The following is a 24,195-nucleotide window of genomic DNA, read 5'->3' on the forward strand; positions in this document are numbered from 1 at the left end:
CCACGTCAGCACTATATTACGCATGGTACGAAATTATTGATCCATATACTTCCGAGGCTCATATATTTTCCAACGCCATCACTATGCCTCTATTAATGACGTACCAATAAGCTAACGTCATCACTATTTTTCCGCTGCGGCTTTGCTTTGGCGTTCGAAATGTGGACGATGTGGCCGTGATTCCGGTGTTGTTAAGCTCGAGCGCAGGCACTCTGTGTCATCTAGACTCTTCGACGGTTCCGTTTTCCGACGAAATGAGGGAATGCGGTGGCCCTGGTCGTCCACGGGCTCACGGCGGCGGCGAAGAGATAAAACGACTCCGACCGTCTATGGGGTGGTCACCACACACAAGTAAGCGGCGGAGAAGACGCCGTCTTGAACGCGACCAAGCAGAGAGCGACGCAGCCGGACGGAATCTTTCGCTGAGAGTTGCGTTCGGCTCCTCAAATTTGAGCCGCAGTAAATTTGATCTCCTCAAAAGAGAATCTTTTCAGAAATTACACCCCTTCTATGGTGCCATGGCTGGCGAATACTCTAGAATATGCTGGAACCTAGTAAGAAGTGTTCAAATCGTACTTGTGGAGCCATAACAAACGGACAAAACACCCTGCGAAGATCTGAACAGACCAGTCGCAGGAGTAGGAATCTAGCTGCAGAATTTTCCAGATGCACATTTGTTTTCTGACCAGCCAACTAGCCACAGCACAGGCTGCAACCTCCAGATCTCAGGTCAGAACCCGAGCGATCTTCGGCGCCTCCACGCTTAATAAAACAATCGCGTGATGATTAGGAACAGAGCGGTGAACAACGCATAAATGTTATTTTAACACCTCGCGGTTGATTCGGTCAGTTGATTTCGTCCGCTTCCCACCTAACCAAGCAACGTAGCTGGCGCACGGCAGGATGCCCGAGAAGCGACACAAAAGAAAACAAACAAAGGCACACAGCTCAGCACGAGATCAATTATTTTTATTTTTCCGATGAATTGAGAATACAATATTGTCTGTTTACATGAATGAATTAGCCACAGTTTTGGATCGAGGATTCATAGTGCTTGCTTCTGAACGGAAATTCAGTGATTCATAAATCATAATGTGTGGGTGCAGCATTAGAAATGGCCGGCGACATCCTCCTGGCTAGCTTCATCGCTTCCTGTCATCAGAGGCGCGATCCCAAGTCCACAATATGATGCGTGCACCCTTCCTTCTGCTTGTTGTCGTGATGATGGCGACGAATTGATGCAATGTAATGTAATTCCCACGCGATTCGGGCAGATGGCGTGCGCTCGTGCGCATAGGTCGCCTGATGAATTGGGCTGCCGCCTTGCGAGTATGAGTTGGCTTCGTCTTCCTTCGTCTGTGGGGTGGATTGATTGACGGTGCGGTTGATCAGCTGCACAGCTTGACGGTGCACGCCACCGCCTGCGCCCAGTACTTGAGCCTCGCCTTCACCTCATCTGGGCTGTCCCCTGCAACAGCAAACACATCAAGAGAGAACAATTGAGTTCAAATGCTCAATAGCAATCCAATCGAAGCATGAAGCGGAAATCAACAGTAGGTTATTATAGCTTAAATTGATCCAATCATGAACGGGCCATTCTAGAGAGTTCAGATGAATCAAGAACCGATGTTGAACGAACAGACTTGCTTTTTCACATCGGAGGGCAAGATCCAATCATATTGAGGTCGAGCAATCTGAGCTTACCAGGGCAGGAAATCTTCCAGTTGGGGATGGGCTGGGCCGGCGGAGGAGGCACGACCGCCGGCGGCTCCGGAGCCAAATCTTCGACCTTGGACGGCGGCTGGTGCTCGTCGAGGAACCGCTGGCTCATGGAGTAGCAGAGCTCGAGCGCGGGCAGGGTGCCGCACAGCTCGGGGATCTCGTTGTAGCTGAAGCCGAACCCCAGATCCACGCACCCCTTGAGCTCCTCCAGGTCGTCGTCCGTCAGGCTCCTGGCGCGCCCCACGCCGGAGTCCCCGGCGCCCGCTCCGGCGCCGTCCGGGGCCGCGTCCTCCCCGGCGAGCACCACCGGCCGCGCCCTCCGCGGCCACGCCGCCTCCCACTGCGCGCCGCACCACACCTCCTCCGCCTCCGCCTCAGACTCCTCCACCTCGGGGCCGTTCTTGACCCGGCGCTGGGCGCGGCGGCGGTTGCGGCTGCGGCGGCGGCGAGGCGGAGGCGGCGTCTGCGGCTGCAGGGAGCATGCGGTGGCCGCCGTCGCCGTCGAGGCGGACTCGTCGAGGTCGGAGCCGGAGCTCCACATCGTGGCGGCGGACGTTGAGCTGCCTGGGCTGCTGGCTCGCTCGTCTCACGCGGTGGCTCCGCGTCTTCCGCTGTCTCGGTTGCTTTGCTGGATGGTTGTGGGTGGGGAGAGAGGGAGTGTGGGCCTATAAGTACAGCTGCGTTAATACGGGGGGTATGGTTTGTTGCCATGTGGGGCCCGCTTGTGTGGCTGTATCGTGGGATGAGTCTTGGCCGAGTGTGCCATGGGGGATGCACATGTCACATGTGGCCCTCTGACGTGTCCGGCCTAGTCACTCGCCGTAGCCATGCTGTAAATATCTTTTCTATCGGCAGCTTTTATTTTTTTTACGAAAATGACTTGATTCAAATTCAATTATAGAGGGTTTACAGAATCTACAAAGCATCCCAAACATAGTAAAAATTGCATAGAGATCCCTATACAACCAAACGACTGCTACCGTCGCCAGAACGAGCCGATGACGCGTCGTTGTTGCCGGACCTTATGGACGACAGCTGAGCAGCTATCGTGCATGTGCTCCGAGAGACCAACGTCCCGATGACGCAGTTGCCATCATTGATCCTTCGAATCGTTCTGAAGCACTTGACACTAGAATTCGCCATCGTGTACGTCTGGCGAGAAGCCCTGACCTCATCGTTCCGAGGAGACGACAAAAATCTACGCCGGAGCTCTGTCGATTACATTCCATCGAAGGAATTCAAGGAGGATCGGCGCCCATAAGTCCATCTCGACAATAGAAGAAAAACCCTACAACTATTCCTACCTTCACCACAAACCCAGACACTCAGATATGAGGTCCCCTCATCCTCTCGCTGCTGCAACGGCCGATGGAGGCTAGGGGAACACGCGGTGGCACCGGGCATTGAAGGAAGGAGCAGTCGCCGCCTTCTAATCGCCTCCTGAAAGAACCCTATGAAAAATGTTTGCACCACTAATTTATATCTATCTGAGTTCTTTTATTGGCAACGGTGTGCTAAAGCAACCCAAAAAGCACGTTTTCGAAAAGTTTTTACAAAAATTCCTTGGTTGCCCCATATTTTGCGTTTGGGGGCGAACATTTGGAGCACACTATAGAAATTTGTGGCGCGGAGGAAACTTCACATGATGTGCCACCTCACGTGAGCATGACATGGAGATTTGAGTAAAATGATGTCTCATTGATAAGTGGGTCTCATAAACAAATGCTGTCAATATAGAGACTCTGAGTTTGCAAATTAGCTCAACAACCAATAAATGGAGGCGGCGGCGACTCCCCGAAGATAAAATAAAGTTCTCCCCGCCTAGCACCCCCTCATGCCCGGCGGTGCTTCTAGCGTCGTCGGAGGGAGTGTGGAGGTTTGTCTCCAGCGGACCTCGTGGGATCCGGTCGTCGTTTGTCTTCGGTGGATCCGCTTGGATCCGGTTGTCGCTCGTCTGGCGTTCGCGTGTCTACATGTTGGATCTTTCGGATCTATGCTTCTCTTCTTCGACGACAATTATTGTTCTAGCGTGTTGGTCCTGTGGAGTCTTAGCACGACGACTTCCCCAATGTCTACTACAATAAGGTTTGTCCGGTTCCGAAGAGGGAGGGACGATAAAGTGGCGCCTCCAGCTCGCTCTATTGTTTATAGTCGTTATTAGGTGGTCTACAGACCTAAATGTAAGTTCTTTTACTTTTGATGTTCTTTATACTACCTGATAGTCGATGAATAGATTAGAAGTTTCTCCTACAAAAAATAAATGAATAAATTCTGAATAAATCCAAATGCACATGTGGATTTTTTTTTCCAGAAAAAACTTGATTCTTGATTTCGATTTAGTATAGAAAAAACTCCATGCGTTTTGTTCAAGCATCAAGAGTCCATACAGAGAGTTCCAGAAGAATAATTGCAAACAGCCCATTGGACACGTTAGCTAGGTCCGAAAGCAAGAACACTTCCAAGTCTGAGTTCGGAAGGAAGGCGACCTGCAAGGTGGCACCGCTGGCCAAATCAATGGCTCCAAGCAATAATAATCAGAATTATACTACTCCAACTGGTCATGATCTCGTGCCTCGCATGGGGCGCTGTTTAGGGCTGCAACCCTGGCTAGATTTGCTACTGACAGGCACGTCTTTGCTTAAACAAGTCCTGTGCAGTGCAGCAGCATCATCATTCATTCACACACGGCGGTGCCGCTGTCCAATGGCTTTTCTCTGTGCTCCCTATCAACTCGGCAAATTTGGCTCGGGCTGCACTGTAAAGTTTGAGGGCGAAATGGAGCGGAGAAAGTTGCTCGAAACAGGACAGCATGAATCCAACTCAGGTGCTTGGAGAGGCCTCCTTTATCGAAAGCCCTTTTTTGCTCATTGCTTGCTTTCTTGGGCACTGCGTCTGTGTTAACTAGTGCTTAATTTAGCTCAATCATGTTTGTCTAAAGTAGTAGGAGCGTGCACCCGATTTGAAATTCAAAGTTTTTCAAGCTGGTCGGCGGTTCCACTTCCAGGTAAGCTAACGGCTATGTAGCATTGTAGGTTTGTACTTCCTTCCTCTGGATTTATTAGGCATTCTCACATTTGAAGCCAATATTTGACCATATGTTTACGTAATAAAATAAATTATACATGGGAAAATGGTACCACTGAAACCTTCCTTGACTAAAAATTCAATAATATAAATTTTGACATATCACTCATATTTTGCAGATCAAATATATGATCAAAATTTAACCCAAAATTCAAGGGGGGGCTAATACATCCAGACAAATGTAGTAGCGATTGGTATTTTCCCAAGCACAACGGACAAACGAATTCTGTTCATTTGCTCTCGGACGCCTTAATTTGCTACAGATCAGTCGTGGTAATCTGTCGGTTGGCACTCATCTTCCGGTGGTACTAGCAACTGTGAACATATTAGTAGTAGTATCTTATTTGCCAAATAACAACAAATTAAGCGCGTTGTCTTGGCCAATTCTGTCGATCTTCAATTTTATTCGGCACATATGATTACTTCCAGGGTTAGTGTGGGCATGTCATGGATTTGATTTGATGCGCAAGGAACATTCAGGTTAGCCTTTCGCGTCAAGTTACCGGCCAACATACTTCCGTTGGCAAGTTGCAACTAGTTAGCTAGCTACTCTCTTCGTTCCGAATTACTTGTCGCGGGTATGGATATATCTAGATGTATTTTAGTTCTAGATACATTCATTTCTACGACGAGTAATTTAGAACGGAGGGAGTAGCTAGCTAACCTAATGTCAATATGTTAACTGAGCCGGCTCAAAACAAAACAATGTTAATCGAGCCATCTCATTGGGCAAGCTGTAAGGTGTGTATAATAAGCTGGCGGCCGTTGGGCCTACCGGCGCTTGATAATTGAGGTTACACAAGTGTCCCACAACGGTAGGTCTACTTGCTAATAGATTATGTTCTTGATCATTGTTTTCTTGATTGATAATGCCTCGAATAATGGTCGAATATTCTAGAGTTTACGTACTATATTTAGTTTTTTGAGAGGAAAAAAAGTTATGATTATGCAAAAGAAATGATGGGGCGGTAATCATGTCAGAATGCATGTCGCAAACTATGTTAGAGCGACCACAACAACGTCAAATTAGCAGTGGCGGCGCCAGGAAATGAAGGCTGGGTATCCATTCAATTTTTTTTGCTCTAAATGCAGTATATGAACCAAACATCCTTCAGGTTTAGTTCAATTTTAGTTTACACACAAATCTTCAGATTTCTAACAAAATACACGGCAAAAAATACCTTGGAGCTGGTCAGCTGGAGGAGACGGACATCCGTGAAGGGAGTCGAGTCAGCAGGTGCCACTGGAGGCCGGAGGCCGGATCTCGGAGGCGCAGCACCTTGCGGAGGAGACGGTCGGACGACGGTCGGCAGACGCAGGACCGGGACCGACCGCCGGCGGGACGCCCTGACCAGCTGACCGGCGGACGTGGAGGGAAGGGGTGGAGCCGGAGGCCGAGGCCCGAGGGGAGGGAAGGAGAGGGCCGATCAGACCTGGAATTGCCACCGCCCACCGCCACTAGGTTTGGTATTGGGAATTGGGGGAGGGAGACTGGGAAGTGGGAACTGCTGGGGCTGGGAAAGGACGAGGGGCGCTCGCCTGCTTGGCTCCTCACCCGCTCGGTCGTCTGTCTGGTTCACTGTGTGGCTCGCTTTGTCCTCTGTTTGGACTGGGCCAATACTAACGTATGTATATTGAAAAAAAAATTAGGCCTAAATCTTGGGTATTTCAGGGAATACCCAGAAAGACCCCCAGCGCCGCCGCTGCAAATTAGGCGCTTGTTCTCTGATGGATGCCTGATCCCAATCAACTCCGTGGTTAGCAATATTATTATAGTCTTATAATAGTAAAAAAAATAGTAAATGATCTCTTCTTCCAAGTGCCAAACTGTTACAACAGCACAACGCTGCATAAAGAGCTCTTAAAGAAACTGTAATTACATCTAGCTCCTTCCCTTTTGCAGTTAGCACCCCAGGCAGCCCGGGTGAACTTTGCCTACGCTAGAAAGGATACCGCATAGCTATCATGCATGATAATCTTACACTGTCGTCTTGCGCACATGCGCTGCATCTCCTAGTTGATGTGGGATTGGGAAGACAAATTGAACATTTGCTTGCTCTTTATGTTCCACATGACATAAAGGCTATACGCATTGTGCTAATATCTCGTTTCTCTGTGAATGGATGCATGCCTTCTCACGAATGGGAGCTTTAGAAACACAAATGGTGTTTTCGTTGTAGTCTCTATCTTATCTTGTCAGTAATACGAAGATATTTTTCGATAGTTACTTGGCTACCTTCGATGGTAGAAGAGTGGGACACCATTGACTCTAGCTGCCATGGACTGTGACCCTGCTAAATATACTAAACTGACAGGCAAGGTAGTTACTCTGCAGTCTTGGCTGAACTTTCCAAATCTTATGCTGGTGGACCAGGTCAATTTGCTGCACCAATCAAATAAATAAATAGCTGCACCAATCAATTTATGTTTGTGGCAAGCATAATAACATATCCTAAGTTTCCTGTCAGGACATGAAAATTGACTGGTATGGCCTTCAGAACATTGATTACAAATCTCTTATAATATGGTTCGAAGATTTAAATAAAAAAGGCAGTGAGAAATGAGAACCAATGAGAGGACAGGACGGAAATATCTAGGAACTTAACTGAAGCCGTCTTCGTTCAGTGTATATATCAGGAATGTACTGGATGGATAGATACGAGTGCATGGTACTAAATTCAGGCTCTCCTCTGCTCATCGTTTGTACCTCCTGATAGGACCGGCCAAGCCAATTTTCAATAGAGTTGTTTTTTAAGGAAAACGTGTGGAATGAAAAGAGCAATTGCATACGTGGGCCCGATAAATTGAGAGGTATTCTTTGCTTCAAACAAAAGAAACCATACGACCAAGTATTCTTGTGATATGGATACCGAAGGAAAACCTCTGTACACATATACAGATATACATGCAACATTTTTTTTGTTAACTAGTGAAATGCTGACAATACTAAATTTTTTTAGAAAAGAAGGATTACCCCCGGTCTTTGAATCTGAGCGTTGCATGCAGCCATTTTGTTAATTATTTTCATGGACCTTACAAATCATTACATCAATAAGCCTAAAGTCACCATCTTGACGACACCTGTCGTTACTCCTACCCCTCCTATCCCCTTGATGCAGGGGTGCCGAATGTCCGAGCCTAATACCAAGCAGACATCGCACCAAAACCTAACATCTAATGCCAATTGCCCCATCCCAGCCACATACCGGGAATGGATCACACACCGGTCCGGCGCACTCACCGAGGCTACCGCAACCGTCATCCACATAGCCATGTTCAGAGCAGGTACCGACGCAAAGACCTTGCCACGTCAGTTGTCAACGCCACCATGACGCCAGACAGCGCCACCGCCCTACGCTCGTCCATCTAGCCGCATCTGTCGTCGATATCTAGCTGCACCATGCCGCCAATACTCGTCGTCATCGGCGCCGTGGTCAGCGACGACCACCACCACCCCGCGGCGGCTGACGGCGTTCAAGCCCAAGACACAGAATTGGATCCGATCTGAACCCGGCAGCGGTCGCGACCACCGATCTTTCCCACCACGCAGCCGTCACCATGCCGTGAGCAGGCAGCCGCCGCCGCCGTGCCGCACACAACGTCGCCAAGAAACCGGCCCGCCGCGCCGCCCGATTTGGCTGCCCCGCGACAGACAGGGAGGGAAAATCCCCCCCCCCCCCGCCCTAGCCGGCCAAGCTTTGCCCGACAGCACTCCGAACGGCGGCGAGGAGAGGTGGGGGCGGGCCGAAAGGACGGCGGCTAGGGTTCCTCCCTGGGTCGCCCGCGGGGCGACAGGGGGGGGGGGGACAAGGGGGACGAGCCCTTTGAGATATTCGGGAAAAGTTTTGCCGCCATCGAAAAAGTTTGTTTGTCGAGTGCATTTCATCGGGCAGCCGGCAATCAGGGCCTTTTCTTCGTGGAGTACTCGTGCTGGACTTATAAATCCAACCGGACGGAATACCCACTTGTATATTTTCTTTTCAGTGGAGATAACTAGACAAGTGAGATATATATGGCACATATAACAAAAATTTCCTACAAAGAGCCAGGGTATAATATTTGGAAGGTATATTGATGCTATGCAAATGCAATCCACCTAGGCGACGGCGAGAACCGGCGGGAGCAAAAAACCAGCGACGACTGGAAGCCAGCTGCAGCTTCTTTTTTTTTAAAACACAAATGTATTCCATTACCCAGGCAAGCTAGACTCGCCAGCGACAAGTTTTTTTACATGGCTCGGAAATGGATCAAGCCAAATCTGATAGCTCTTCCGCTCCATACATACACCATGAGCAGCTAAACAGTGTGCAGAAATATTACATGCCGTGGGCAGGTTTCTACTTTACAAGATTGAAAAGCTGATTGCAACACTGCTCTTATCTCTTTAAACAGCACGCCTAGGCTTGAGTAGTCGTACAGGTCGCTTGTGATTGCCTGCTTTAGAGCAACTGCATCCGTCTCTAAGATAACTTTTTGGCACCCCATTCTTGACGCTTCATTCACAGCATAGAGCATGGCCAAAGCTTCAACTTGTAGTGGTTCAGCAACATTTTCCAAACTCCCTGCTCCTGCAACTAGTGCAATTCTATGATTATTTTTTATGGTAAAACCCCACCCTCCTGATTTAGTTGATAGCCTAAAGGCTCCATCAGTATTAATTTTAAGGAAATCATCAGGCGGAGGACACCAAACCTGGTTTACAGCCTGCACATTTTGCTCCTGTCGCTTGATGTATTTTTTTGTATTCCAACAAGTGCAGCTGAACTGAATATATAATTTCCTCTTCAGTCCTAATCCTTTCTCCTTGATTAGCTTTGTTTCTTTCAGACCACCATAACCACAAAAGGATGCATACTTTCAGACATTTTTCCTCTTCCATGTGCAAGATATCCTCCACCATCGAGATGGCATTTGGGCAATTGAGAAGTTGCATCCGACTTTCTTCCAACAATGCAGTTCTCCAAACGGCCTTGACAAATTTGCACTTTAGGAAACAATGACCTCCATCTTCATCCATTCGATGGCATACTGGACATCTTGTATCCACTTCCATTCCTCTATTCTGTAGTTTCATTCTTAGAGGTAAGCTATAATGGGCCAGTCGTCATAGGGAGTGCAGGATCTTGTTGGGCAAGGGCAACGTCCATAGTTTCTTCCAAAATGTTATCCTATGCTGATCATTCTTACTTGATGACGAAGCTCCACCATGTGCAGAGTTCCTGGCTTGGTTTTCCAACACTACTTGATATGCAGATTTTACTGAAAATATACCCTTTTTGTCAAAATGCCAGGCAGGAGTGTCCTTAGCACCCTCTCGGATCGGAATTTGGACAATTACCTCTACATCTTCTTTGTTGAAAGTTTGATCAATCAGTTGTAAATCCCATGTGCCAGAGGTAGGGTCAATCAAATCTGAAACCTTTGTGATAACATGGTTGCCTTGCTGAGATGTTACTCCCCTAGAAACACCCCTTGGTAGCCAAGGATCTGCCCATATATTGATATTGCGTCCATCTCCTACTCTCCATATGATTCCACTTTGCAACACCTGCACTCCTTTCAAAATGCTTCTCCAACTATATGAAATGCCATCTCTTGGCCTCGCTTGTAACAGATTCTGATTTGGATAGTATTTAGCAGCCATCACTTGAGCGCATAGGGAAGATGGGTTTTGTAGCATTCTCCAAGCCTGCCTTGCCAACATAGCTAAGTTGAAAGAATATAGGTCTCTAAATCCCAGCCCTCCATCCTTTTTGGCTTTTGTGAGCTTGTCCCATCCAACCCAGTGGATTTTATTTTCTTTATCCAATTGACTCCACCAAAACCTCGCAATCATTGAGCTGACATCTTCACACAGAGATTTGGTGAGGTCAAAACATGCCATCGCATAAACAAGGATTGCTTGCGCTACAGCTTTGATGAGGACTTCCTTACCGGCCTTTGAGAGCAATTTTTCTTTCCCACCTTGTAACGTTTTCCATACTTTTTCCTTGATATATTCAAAAGCTTTGGTTTTTGATCTACCAATATAGCATGGTAAACCCAAATATTTTCCGGAGAAGCCTTCTATAGCAATATTTAGCTGATTCATGAGCTCCTCTTTGTCCTCCAGCTTTGTATTCTTGCTGAACAAGATGGCTGACTTTTCCTTATTTATAGCCTGGCCCGAGCAAGCTTCATAGGAGTTCAGAATTTGATTAAGCTCGCGACTGCTGTCGGCATTTACTTCTAGGAGAAGAAGTGAATCATCTGCAAAAAGAAGATGACTTATGCTTGGGGCTGTATTACATAATTTGATTCCTTTCAACCTTCCATTCATCTCAGCATTTTGTAACATGGCCGAGAAGCCCTCAGCGCATAAAAGAAAGAGATATGGAGAGAGAGGGTCACCTTGACGAAGCCCCCTCTTAGGAATAATTATCTCTGTGACGTCCCCATTAACTTTGATTTGGTATTTCACCGTTGTCACACAATTCATCACAAGCTGCACCCAACTTCTATTGAAACCGAGTTTCAACATGATTCCTTGCAAGAACTTCCATTCAACTCGATCATAAGCCTTGCTCATGTCAAGTTTGATAGCAGCATAACTTACTCTTCCACCCCTCTTCCTCTGCAAAAAGTGAGTCATTTCATATGCTAAAAGAATATTGTGAGATATCATGCGTCCAGGAACAAATGCGCTTTGATTGGGGGAAATTATTTCAGGTAAAATGTTTTTTAATCTTCTGGTGATTACCTTTGATATTAGTTTGTAGACCACATTGCAGAGGCTGATGGGTCGCAAATCCTTCAATCTCTCTGGTCTAGTTGTTTTTGGAATCAGAACTATCATGGTGTTGTTCCACTCTTCAGGCATCTCACCACCTCTCAACACCTTGAGCACCTCCTTGGTTACTTGCTCTCCTACAGTGCTCCAGAATCTCTTAAAAAAGATTGCAGGCATGCCATCAGGTCCGGCAGCCTTTAGATCACCAATATTATTCAAGGCAGCTTTTACTTCTTCTTCAGTATATTCTGCACAAAGGAGCTCGTTCATTTGGTCAGTTACTCTAGGTTGAACTTCTGATTACGTGCGGTCGAGCGCGCGCCGTATATCGAGGGCATCAGCATCGATTCTCCCGCCGGATGCGAATGTACCAAAGGAAGGTAGCTCTGCTTACTAGGCTAACATAAGATGGCTCGATGGCATCTGATTCCCACTTGTAGCAATAATACTAGACTCACGGGGTGCATCCGACGGACCTTTACGGGGTGGCCAACGTGCCCTCTCATAATTCGCCCCCCTGATTTTCACTGATGGGCCCACTGCCCTTAATTAAATCCTAGCCATTAATACTTAATCAACCCCGTAAAACCCCGTAAACACCCCGTGAGTGTAGCATTGCTCCACTTGTAGTGCCCCCGCGACGCCACTACATTAGGTAGAACCCGATCGAATCACCAGTGACTAATTGCGATGTGAGCTTTGCATCCTATCCGTAGTGCGTGGTTAAAACTAATCCTACACTTGGCCAAGAGCTACGTCGGATCGACAGGATGGCTGCGTGGCTAAGGCTGGTCATAGTGGGGAGTAACTTATACTAGTGTCATGCATATGACACTAGTCTAACTTACTACCTTCAAAAAAAATAGTAGTAGTGTCATATATGGTTTCATTTATTAGCTTGTAGACTCATTCCATCTTGGAAAGTGCTATATTATACTCCCTCCATTCCACAATGTAGTGCTTCCTCTATCCACGTGCTTCAACTTTGACCGTAAATTTAACTATCAAGACCAATTGCGGCGGGAGCAAAAATTATATCAGTGAATTCGTATTCGAAAGAAGTTTTCAATTATATAATTTTTCCCCGCCGCAGTTGGTCTCGTTGGTTAAATTTATGGTCAAAGTTGGACCTCGGAAAACGTGGGCGCACTATATTTTAGAATAGAGGGAATAGTAACATATTATGTTACCACATCTCATTAACTACTTGCCACATAAGCAAAATTTTTTTGGAATGTACTATGTTACTTGCTAAGTTACTCCCACTATGACTAGCCTAAAGAGCATCTTCAACGGCTCTCCTTTCTAAAAGAATTCAGTACAAAGGAGGTTTTTCTTTCACGGTAATACGTGTCTCATTTATAACATAAGAACGATCATGCAAGTCACATACACACCCATCTGACAAAACTGAACAAATAGTGTTAGTCTTTGTGCAAAGGAACTAAAATTACAAACAACACCTAAGAAACCTCTGAGCTTGACACCAACGCAAGTCACCTGCCTCCTAGAGCCGCCGGAGGATGGTGCTGGAATATTCCATCTTCCCCTATAACCCCATGCACATTGACGGGAGCTAACCATCAGAGTTTTCATGTCTCGGTGCCGCCCCGCCTCGTCGTCACACGTCGTAGATCGCCCACGTTGCTGGTTGACGCTTGCCTCGCAGCCGACGCCCCGCTGCCGCCACTTCACCACCGGTCTACAGCGCCACACGTCGTTGATCGCCATGCTGCTGGCCGACGCCTGCCTCACCGCCCATGGCCTTGCTTCCACCACTTCACCACCGGTCTACGCCGCCACACGTCGTCGGCCGCCCGCGCCGCCGCAGCACCATCGCCATCTACCACCTATGTCGCTACCTGTCGGCCACCCACGGTGTCACTGCAGCACCACCACCACTTAGTCACCACACGCCGCCGGTCGCCTGCGCAACCACCCATAGCCCGCTCCGCGCACACAGCCAGTTGTTCCAGTTGGGGCCCCAACCCACTGTGCCGTCTGCATCCAAAACTCTGTCAGTGTCTTCATGCACGCTAGAGAGAAAAGAAAGAGAGATTACCCACTGACATGTGAGGCACATATGTGGGACTTAGTGCAGGGGGTTGTATTGGTGATCTGCTACGATGGTATATATATGATACCCAATAAATTTATTGAAAGAGCACCAATAAGTATTTTTATGGAATGGTAAGCTACTGAAAATGCTCTAAACGGGCTTTGCTCAGCCCACCATAGCTACACGGGCACTGTGGAGGGAGAAGATGGCCAGGTAGGTGGGTAGCGCACACTTGGATTTGATTTGTGCTGTATCTAAATTTCTAAATGCAACTGGGTGTGGTGGGGGTTTCGTGCCAACGCAAGGGGCATGTTTGATTACCTGCACCGATTTTCAAAGGTTGCAAGAAAAAACAGGCCAAGCTGAATGGAGCCTAGTTGAGGAGAAACGGGGCAGATATGGTGTTCGTACGTTGTTTGGTTGCTTGCATATGAATTGCTTGAATCATGAAAGCTATCTTCCGCGGTGTTTGATTGCATACATGCATGATTATTGGTAGTTGGCAATTACATATTAATAAAGAGGTTACAGTTGAATTCACACGTGACAACACACACATGTTTACACGTGCCAGCACACCCACACATTTGCATGAACGTGACAATACACACACACGTCCACATAAACAACATACACATGTGACAACACTCTCACAGGTTCGAAGCACCGTTGTACATTACACTGAGGAGATCAGAATGGACTAGTGAGATGTATATTTATTCGTCTATGACCGTCAAAATAGAATACGTGCAGCACGAAAGTCATGTGAAACGTAGAGAAGGAAAAATTCAAAATGGTCAACCGTCTGTAATGAATTTGTCAAAATTCATCCAACATAACTTCAAACATAAACACAAAATTGAACATTTATCGTCATTGAAATCACGAACCAATTGCCTAAATAGAACCACAACGCCGATCTGCATCTTTTTCGTGTGCAACTTATCTCAAATTGAAGCACGGTTGTGTAGATTGGAAGAGACCAGGAGTCATATTACATTACGCTGGTCATATGTAGATAGACTCGTCTATATAGACTCGTCTATGATTTGTGAAACAGAAAATGTACAACACGAAACTCGTGTCAAACAGCTGAGGTGGAGCTACTCATCAAAGGAAAATTTTCAAGCGGTCGAATGTGTGCCACGATTTTGTCGAAATTCATCCTAAAATGCTCCAAATGTGAACACAAAATTCAACATATAGAGTGAACAAAACTACGATCCGACCACCTGAATGAAATCAGAGCATGAAGGTGCATCTTTTTCATGTACAACTTATTTCAAATTGAAGCACAATTGTGTAGAAGAGATGAAGGAGATTAAGGAGACGATTACATGTAAACACATGCAAACCACCTACAACTATGTACCACCAGAGTCACCCATGTGCGCTCGAGAGCATTGCTCGGGCATGGCTCGCTGGAAATGGTCAATTCGTCCATTCCTCCAGAGCCATGCCTAGAGGTGCTTTTAAAAAGCATGCCGTGCATGCCTAATAGTGTTTGCATGTAATCAAACAGGAAAAAAACTGCATCCATCGGGCCTAATTGAGCTGTATGCAGCCTACCAAACACGCCGAAGGATGTAGCTTATACACGATGGATCCCTCAAAGAAATACATATGCAAGACGACAACGTAAGGGCATCTCCAATGCCGAGCCTCAAACTATAGGCATCCGTCTAGACTGGACGGTACAGACGTGTTTTGCCATTGCAACATGGTACCTCATCCGTACACGGAACGGCTCATTTTCCTGCAAACTGTGGTGGGGGTGGGTGGGGGGGGGGGGGGAGGGGGCTTTACGGGTGTCCGGACCATGGCCACACACGTGTCCGGCACCTAGGTCCCACCCAAAACCCTCTCCCTCGCTCGCGCCCTTTCCCGCCCAAGGCAGTTGATGCGCATTCAGGCCGGTCGCGCGCCGCATTCATGCCGGCCCAGAGCATGTTTATTTAGGTTGTGTTCGGCATTGAGATGGACTATCATAATCCATTTGCTCAGACTCGTTTTTGTTGCTGCTTATTTTGGTGTTTGTTTTAGCCGGTGTTACCTACTTTTGTGGCAAACTTTTTTTTATAGAAGATTGTAAGTTAAGTTGAAAATTGAGACTTAGAACCTTCAAATGTATAAACTTCAAACCTATCATTATATATATTAACTATGATATATCAACATAAATCAGAAATTATCTCAAAAATGTGCTAGTGTTGTATTGGACCAAGAAACAAAAAAGGTGTGCATCTCCTATGATACCCACTCGAAACTTATGGCCGTCCTCCTTGTTTACACCCCCCCCCCCCCAACTCCATCATATTCATTCTAATTTTCATCTTCAACTTTGTAGTTCGACGGATGTTAAAGTACTGTAATCAAAGATACAACCTACATGTACAAGGGTTCAAACTAAAATACAACTACATTGTAAAATAAACTCAAATAAAGTGAGCAAAAAGCACGCTTTGGACAAACATAGCAGAAACAACTTGTGTCAACACATTGGTGGGATGACGACATTGGAGGTTTAAATGATCGGGGCCCTCATCGGTGGATGAAGAAGATTTGGTCAAATGCTATGTTGCATAAAAGAGGTGTGTGGATTTTGGTATTTGTAGGCATCCATAAATCATGATTATTTGAATGAAAAATAGTCACCATATATTATTAAAAAAATCCCACTGAATTATGTAAAACATTTTTAACCATTTAAGGCCTACAAATACCTTCATTAAAACATTATTAAAAAAATAGTGTGTGTACTTCATGTAATCAATCAGAACACCTATTCCTTCATTTTGAACAAATATTTATACCAATTGTACACAATTTTTCATCATATTATATTCCTACTTCTTTCATTTGCAATTAAAAAACACGGACATTAGTAGTCCTAAAATATTGATCTATGTGATATTAAATTTGTTCGCTTACTTCTCAATCAATACTTTGACTCATTTGGAGTTTAGACATTGTACCAATTATCACCTTATATAGCATAAAGCAATATACATATTATTTGTTATTGTATTTACATTACCAACATTTTATATAATAAAACTAGTTGCTTGTGTAAATAATGGTTTTTGTTTGTAAGAGAATTAAGATCAAATCTTGATGAGTGGAAGTAAAATGATCGAGGAACATGAACAAGATGAGTAAAATATTCAGTTTTGCTAAAACACATCTAAATATGCCATAAGTATTGCACATCTAAATCCTATGTCATTGATCTTATGCGAAGATTCGTGTTTTTTTTATACTTGATTGAGTCACTTAGATGTGCAAACATCTAGCTCCCGAGTTATCATGCACCCCACACGCCAGGGAAATAATGTAATACAAAGTTTTACAAAAATCATAAAATTAAAAAAACGAGAGATTTAGAAACTTTTTTTGGAAGTATCACATAAAAGAAGATTTTTTACAAGAACAACACAAAGAAGGTAAAAGAAAATATGAGAGAGCAAAAAAGAAACTACATCCTCAAAAAAAAAAACTACATGTGGCGGCTCGGTCAATCATAAAACTTCGTAATCGGCCAGTAATCACAAATCCCAATATTGATATATGCAATCAAACTATAGTTTCAGTTTGCACTGTGTAGGTGTGTGTACGTCTATGTTGTATTTGTTTTTAATTAGCTAGGGCTTCTTAGTTCAGAGTTCGCGATTAAAGAAAAGTAGCTTAAGGCCTTTGGCTTGTTAGCCCACGCAAAGAAGATAAGAGAAGGAAAATGAAAAGAATGGAGATATAAGATTTGGCCGATGTTGTGCTAGAAAAGTCGAGAGATGAATGATTGAGCTAACAGGATTAGACCTGTTGAAAAATAATGAAAAAAATGAATAGATTTCAAAAACTAAAAAGAAAAATAATTCTTTGGAACTACTCCTCCGTTCCGAATTACTTGTCGCAGGTATGGATGTATCTAAATGTATTTTAGTTCTAGATACATCCATTTCTACGACGAGTAATTTGGAACGGAGGAAGTAGGTGTCATGATTAAATTAAATATTGTCTGTAGCTAAACTAAGAGAATCGAGAAAACTCGTTACAACCCCGTAAGAATTAGATGGTACCCTCACGTTGCTGCGGAAATGTGTTGCTATATAAATTAGTGAGATTGGAACATGAATATTTTAATTTATAATATGAGAACTAAACAGGAAATAAATAGGACTTCTTATATTTATTTATTTTGTGAATGGATTCCTTATATTAATTATTGTATAGGTATAGAATATTTATAAATATAAGTAGTTTGAGATGACATGTTTGCATATTAAAAAAAATAGTCTGCAGGATGACCTATTTAGTTCTGTATGATTTCTACACAAAGAATATGGCTTTTGTGTCTCTACAAATATTATGTTTTTGTCCGCTCAACAACGCTCGACTTCAAAAAACTTGTGGTGAACATTTCATAAATATACACCCTCTCTGTAAGTAATACCGTATAAATATATATTCCCTCTATTACTTTACAGAGAGAGTATATTTCTCGGCTTGTTCGGTGATGATGGCTTTATTATATATAAAGTGGGAAACCCATTTTCGTCGTATATTTTCAAATAATAATTGACAAAAAGATACTAGAAACAACGAAGCACATTATCGACTGATTGCGCCGCAGCCCACATGCCACAACATTCTTCCAGGACTTTCCAAAGAGCATGGTTTGTGAAAAAAAAAAGCGAAACCATGACTCATCAAAGTTGATTGCTATCTGAAAAATATATAATGCCGAACAGGGTGAGGCGACGATGAATGAGCCTGTCAATGGGCGCGTGCCCCCACGCGTGGCGGCACCACCTACACCACCGCGGCCGCATGTGGGCCGCCTCCCCGGCCTTCCGCAGGCAGCTCGTCCTGCTCCGCTCTCTCGCGCCCACCACCTGCGCATACGGCGGCCGCGCCTCCTCGAGCTCTCTTCGTCCCCACGCGATGTCGGCGGCGGCCGGGCCGGTGTACGAGGCGGACGCGGAGGCGGTGGTCCGGCGAATCACGCCGCCGCTCGACCGCGCAAGGCACAAGGGTCAGGCAGGTCAGTCAGCCGCCCGTCTTAGCTCCTTGCTGGCCCGCGCTATCTGCGTGCGTGCGTGCGCGTTAGGTGCTGGACTGGCTGGCGATGCTCACGCGCACTCTGTGTTCGTTGGAATGCCCCAGTGCCGAGTGATCTTGGGTTGTAGATCGCAGAAGTAGCGAGAGTCTTCGGGTTGAAGCAGATTGTTTCCTTAACCTGTGAACAGTGTCAACGTTGGCCGAGCCAGCATTTAGTTAGAGGGGAAGTTTACCACCTAGGCTAGGGAAGCTATTGGAGAAAATATTGGGGGCACCTGTAGGGCAGTCGACTGAGAATCTGTGAAATCGCAGTCAATTTTCAGCCACCATCGGATTGCAATCCCTGTGCTCTCCTTTGTCTTCAACCTCCATCCATCGGATTCTTTCTTTCAGATACTTTTACAATGTGGAATTTTCTATTTAAGCCTAGAGCACTAAGTACCTCCCCACAAAAGAGGCTATGTAGAGCAATAGATAAATGGATTTATCTGGCATTTGTACCAAGCATTTTTTTAGAGATAGAAGATATATACTGAGCTTGAGATGAAGCTGGTATGTTGGTTGTTGGGCTTAACTAGCAACCGATGGGCTGAGTATTCAAAGAAAAACAGTGTGCCCACCGCCTGCCCACAACAATACCCATGGTCGGCAAGATGGGGATGATTCACGAATGCAGACCATGCGGTGGTCTTTCGGCTGGACATACACAGTGCTCGCTGGCTTGAGGGTGAGACGCTGGCCACTGGTGCAAGATGTTGTGCCTAGAGAGATCATGAGACATACAAGTGGAGTGGCCATGATAGAGGTGGCCTTGCAGGGTGGAGTGTGGTGAATTAGGGATTTATGGCATTCAAACTCTTGTATGTATCTTCACCAAAGACTTATTGCCCATTGATGCCTAACAAGAAATTTTAAATATTTAGTGTTCACTGAGGCACCCATTGGGTTGCCCATGGGTGGAAAGCCGAGCCTATACCCGACCCACGACATAATAGGATGCCCCATGGTTTTGCCCATTTGTGAGAGAAGAAACCCATGACCTACCTGTCTGGTTGGGTACCCATGGTACCCGATCCCATGGGTTAAATTTCCGTCTATGTGTGTAGATTGTGGTTCAGATGTTAAATGTCATGAAATTAATACAAATTTGAGCATGAGCTTTTGGCTGTGTTGGAACTGGGAAGATCATGCGGCATCATCATGAAGAAACATCATGCATCATGGGAGAGAATTGGTGTTTCGGGCATGTTGAGTTGGGGCCGCCTCCAGTTTGGAAGCCTATTTTGGGATCTGTGCTCTGCGTTGTTGTTGGGACTTGCAGGTGCTAGAGCTGTGGGACTTTTAGAGACCAGGCGAGCTGCATGCCTGACTATGACCCATGGCTGGCAGCTGACAAGCACCATCATACAAGAGCCTACGTGACAGGAAGGATTTTGATATCAATGCATGTATAAAGCAGAAGATTAGACAATGCACATGTGTTCTTTAAAACACATGTTTTTTAAAGGTGAAAAATATGAATCCAACTAATTATATTTTGAGGTAAACAATGGACAATGCTAAATACATGGGACCCACTATCGACAGATGTAGTGTACTTTTCTTCGATCCTATGTTCAGGGATACCAAAAAAGTAACTTTTTGTGGATGTTAAATTCTTATGTTTTTGAGTTTTTCATTGGAAGGCATGCAACTCTTGTGAGCATCTCTGGTGGCCAGGCTTAGATTTATGACAGCAAATTTTGGTGTTGAATTATACATATGCAATCTTTTGAAGAGATCCTGTGCACACAATTGACCTTATCTTCATATATTTTCAGCGTCTCAGCTCTAAGAAAAGTGGAGCAGTTGTAATTTCTGGGGTGGAACCTTTCTAATGGGTGTTAAATCTTATTTAAAGTTGTGGCTTGTGCATTCCATTTTGTTGGATGTTTTCAAATTGCAACAAAAAATTTCTTCGAACTTATTGGTAACTTGTCATTATTGCTTTCCAGGGAAGATAGCAATAATTGGTGGATGTCGCGAGTACACTGGTGCTCCTTATTTTGCCGCTATCTCTGCATTGAAAGTTGTCAGTATCTTCTAAAATTTACCCACATGACTTGCACGTCGATGCTGATGTTTCACATGTTGTTTAGGGTGCAGATCTCTCACATGTTTTCTGCACAAAAGATGCTGCAACAGTAATCAAGAGCTATAGCCCTGAGTTGATTGTGCATCCAATATTAGAGGAGTCCTACAGCGTAAGGTAATTTCAGATGAATTTTGCAGCACATTTACTGTAATATCATGTTTCGGATAACCTCAAATCTATTTTTGTAGGGATGATGAAAGAGAATCTGTTTCTTCTAGCATTCTCACTGAAGTTATAAAGTGGATGGAGCGCTTTGATTGCATTGTTGTTGGCCCCGGCCTTGGAAGGGACTCATTTCTTATGGTTTGCTTGCATACTTTAACATCTTCTGAAAATATAATTAATTTCTGTCCTGTTTAGTTCTTTTTTCTTGGTTTTCATTGGTTGCTACTTGCTAGTTTTGACTGTTGCTGCATTGCCCTTATTTGATTCCTTAAACATCTCCGTATTTAGAATTTTCTGTTCCTTCTGCATTTATTGTTTTGAGGCCAGCTTGAACCTTGAATCAGGTGGCATTTATATGTGTATTTGTGCTAGTTAAGTCAAAACGCTTTATTGAATCTAATTTGACGATCTTTCCAATATTTGAAAGGTGTTTGCAGTCATGAAGTTGCTAGATTTGTAGGTTGGAGTTTATATACACATGTATTCGGTCATGAATCGTTAGGCATGAGGGGTATATTCTTTGTAGGGTGGAGTTAATATGCACACAAACTCAGAATCGTTAGGCATGGAGGTTAAACTGTTAGAAATTTGGAGAGTAGAAGAAATATAATAATTCAATAATGTTTTGATATTATGGAAGTTTCTATTTTGTATCACCGTCTCACAGTCACATCAATGATTTTTTGTTGAGATTCTGTCATCTAGGTTTAAGTACAGTAAGAATAAGATAGTATTTAGGTTATCTTCTGTCTTACCTTTACTTCACTTTGCCTATTTGTAGGATTGTGTCAGTAATATCATGAGGCATGCACGACAGGCTAATATCCCAACTGTTGTGGATGGGGTATGACTCGAACTTATTTACTTACCTTTTGTACTCCAAATTAGGGGTCAAACTTTAATTTGTTTTGTATGGTCTGCAGGATGGCCTTTTCCTTATAACCAATAACATTGGTCTTGTTGAAGACAACTCACTTGCCATCTTAACACCAAATGTATACGAGTACAAGCGTCTTGTGCAGAAGGTTCTTAACTGTGAAGTAAATGAGGAAAATGCTTCTGAGCAACTGACTGCACTTTGCCAAAAGTATGAGCAGAATATTTACTACATTTTTCTTTTAATGTTCATCTGTAACCTTGTTTTCTTTCAGAATTGGTGGTGTAACCATCATGAGGAAAGGAAAAGCAGATGTAATTAGTGACGGTAAAAAAGGTATACTACAAAGCTGCTTGGTTACGACTGTTAGCTCATGTTTGAAATACATGTGCTTACTCTTCGTGGCCTCATCTTTTTGTGTATAATGCTGCAATTATCTTTGTGACTACTACTAGTACTAACTACATTTTGTTTTAACTACTGGATATTTCTTTATCTGAAGTCACACAAGTGAGTACCTTTGGTTCTCCAAGGCGATGTGGTGGTCAAGGCGACATTCTCTCTGGAAGGTCTGTTGGCTTCTCGGTGCTGAGTATTCCCCACTGTACCCTGTGTCACGCTGACTGTCTATCTCTCATTGTAATTTGTACAGCTTTACATTTGTGCACACCATTAATACACTTTATGCTAATGTTTTCTCCTCTTTCACCAATATTAATGTTCTAATGGTAAGGATGCATTTTTTTAGCATCTGTTTTTGGGTAACCAAATGAATGAACATAGAGTGGTTATTTGTGCTCTAACCTGCCTGCTCTCTAAACTTTAGATGCTTTATGATTGTAATCATAGTCGATTTCGAATCACAAACACGCTTGACGCTTCTAAACTTCAAATGATGACCTAGGCTATATTTTCCACAGCAAATTGACGAAACTCATTCCACACAAGCATACTTCTATTGAGCTCACGTGATGTGTTTAGGTTTGCAGAGCACATCTGCATCTAATGCTTGGAACATATGTATTGGATCCATAATTGCTTCGCAGGGTTATACTGTTGTAGTTAATTACTTGACATTCACCTTTGTGTGTTGCTTACACTTTGATTTTTTTCTAATAGTTACACTTTTACCATAATTGATTGGACAACTTCTTCCAATAATTCCCAACCTTAGCTGTACACTTGTAAGGTGGTTGGTTAGTATTATCTAAAAATAATAATGATAATGATAGGTCAACATTAAGTTTCGGACATCACTGAATGGTCTTTTTCGACATCTTATGTATGGTTTTTTTGGGTGTTCAATCAACAAAAAATAATAATACAAGCAACCATGAAATTTTATGTTTCCTATATCTCAAACACACTCCATTTGAAACCAAGGTTGGTCGATTTGTTATCTAATCTTGTTTACTGGTGATAGCGTGGCAGTATTTTCATCATGGGCACAGCACTTTCTCTTGTCAAATGAGCAACCTAAAGAGACTAGGTAATGCTTATTCCTGTTTATCACTAATAATCTAACTCTCTCGTTTAAATAAGATCTGATTTTGCTTTCGCACAATGCAGTGTGAATCCTATGGTTCTTGGGTGCATAGCTGGCTCTCTATTGCTCAGAAAAGCTGCGGCGCTTGCATTTGAGAAGAACAAGAGATCAACCGTCACTACTGACATCATTGAGTTCTTGGGCCAAAGGTCTGTTGTGTCAGCACTAGATTTTCATCTTGTATGACGGTTCTTTCATTTGAGAATTTATTTCCTTTGTTGCAGCTTGGAAGATATCTGCCCTGCTGGGCGGTAGTTTCTTGTGGGTTTCTTAACATAATACTGGAACTGCGCCTAGGCATTCTACAATAATAATAGCGATCCTGTTATCAGGATGTATCATCACCGTCTTTATGTATATATAACTCTAGATGAGGATGCTACAATGCTTGGATGCTATGATATGTTATGTATCCCCGCTGTCTAGAAATCCTCAGTGAATTGAAGTTTAGTAGTAGAAGCAGTCGCGGCAGGCATGACGCTTTTCGGTTCTCTTTGTTGGATTCCTTTTGTTGGCTTTGTGCATGAACCGACATGGGAACAGACACGACACAGGAACACATGGTTGGAGAACAATTTTGCAATGACAGCGTTATGATGAAGATAGGAGATGTTGAAAAAGTAAACTACTGCTAAAAATACACCTAAAATATAGAAGGACCCTATAATGCCCTTATGGCAGCTCAGAGAGGTCACCTGAACTATCGTTCCCTACCGGAGGTCACCCAAGCGAACGCTATAACCTGAGAGCGTTTGCGTATCTGCGAGTGTTCACTTAAAAA

General features: G+C 44.3%; 2 protein-coding genes across 2 annotated transcripts; one reads left to right on the forward strand and one right to left on the reverse strand.

Annotated features, from left to right (window-relative positions):
• Positions 1 to 948: 948 nt before the first annotated feature.
• On the reverse strand, positions 949 to 2,379 carry LOC125550690 (uncharacterized). Its single transcript, XM_048713743.2, has 2 exons — positions 1,705 to 2,379; positions 949 to 1,468 (listed from the first exon to the last, which is right to left on the reverse strand). The coding sequence occupies exons 1-2, from the start codon at positions 2,261 to 2,263 to the stop codon at positions 1,389 to 1,391; spliced, it is 639 nt and encodes a 212-aa protein (XP_048569700.1). The 5' UTR covers positions 2,264 to 2,379; the 3' UTR covers positions 949 to 1,388.
• Positions 2,380 to 18,377: 15,998 nt separating this feature from the next.
• LOC125550689 (pfkB-like carbohydrate kinase family protein) lies at positions 18,378 to 23,905 on the forward strand. The gene is made up of 11 exons (XM_048713742.2): positions 18,378 to 18,675; positions 20,687 to 20,763; positions 20,831 to 20,940; positions 21,015 to 21,129; positions 21,773 to 21,835; positions 21,915 to 22,078; positions 22,143 to 22,204; positions 22,371 to 22,437; positions 23,292 to 23,357; positions 23,438 to 23,563; positions 23,639 to 23,905. The coding sequence occupies exons 1-11, from the start codon at positions 18,399 to 18,401 to the stop codon at positions 23,667 to 23,669; spliced, it is 1,158 nt and encodes a 385-aa protein (XP_048569699.2). The 5' UTR covers positions 18,378 to 18,398; the 3' UTR covers positions 23,670 to 23,905.
• The last annotated feature ends 290 nt before the right edge of the window (positions 23,906 to 24,195 follow it).

This window comes from Triticum urartu, chromosome 4A, assembly GCF_056163025.1.
Source record: "Triticum urartu cultivar PI428250 chromosome 4A, HENAU_Tu73, whole genome shotgun sequence".
NCBI lineage: Eukaryota > Viridiplantae > Streptophyta > Magnoliopsida > Poales > Poaceae > Triticum > Triticum urartu.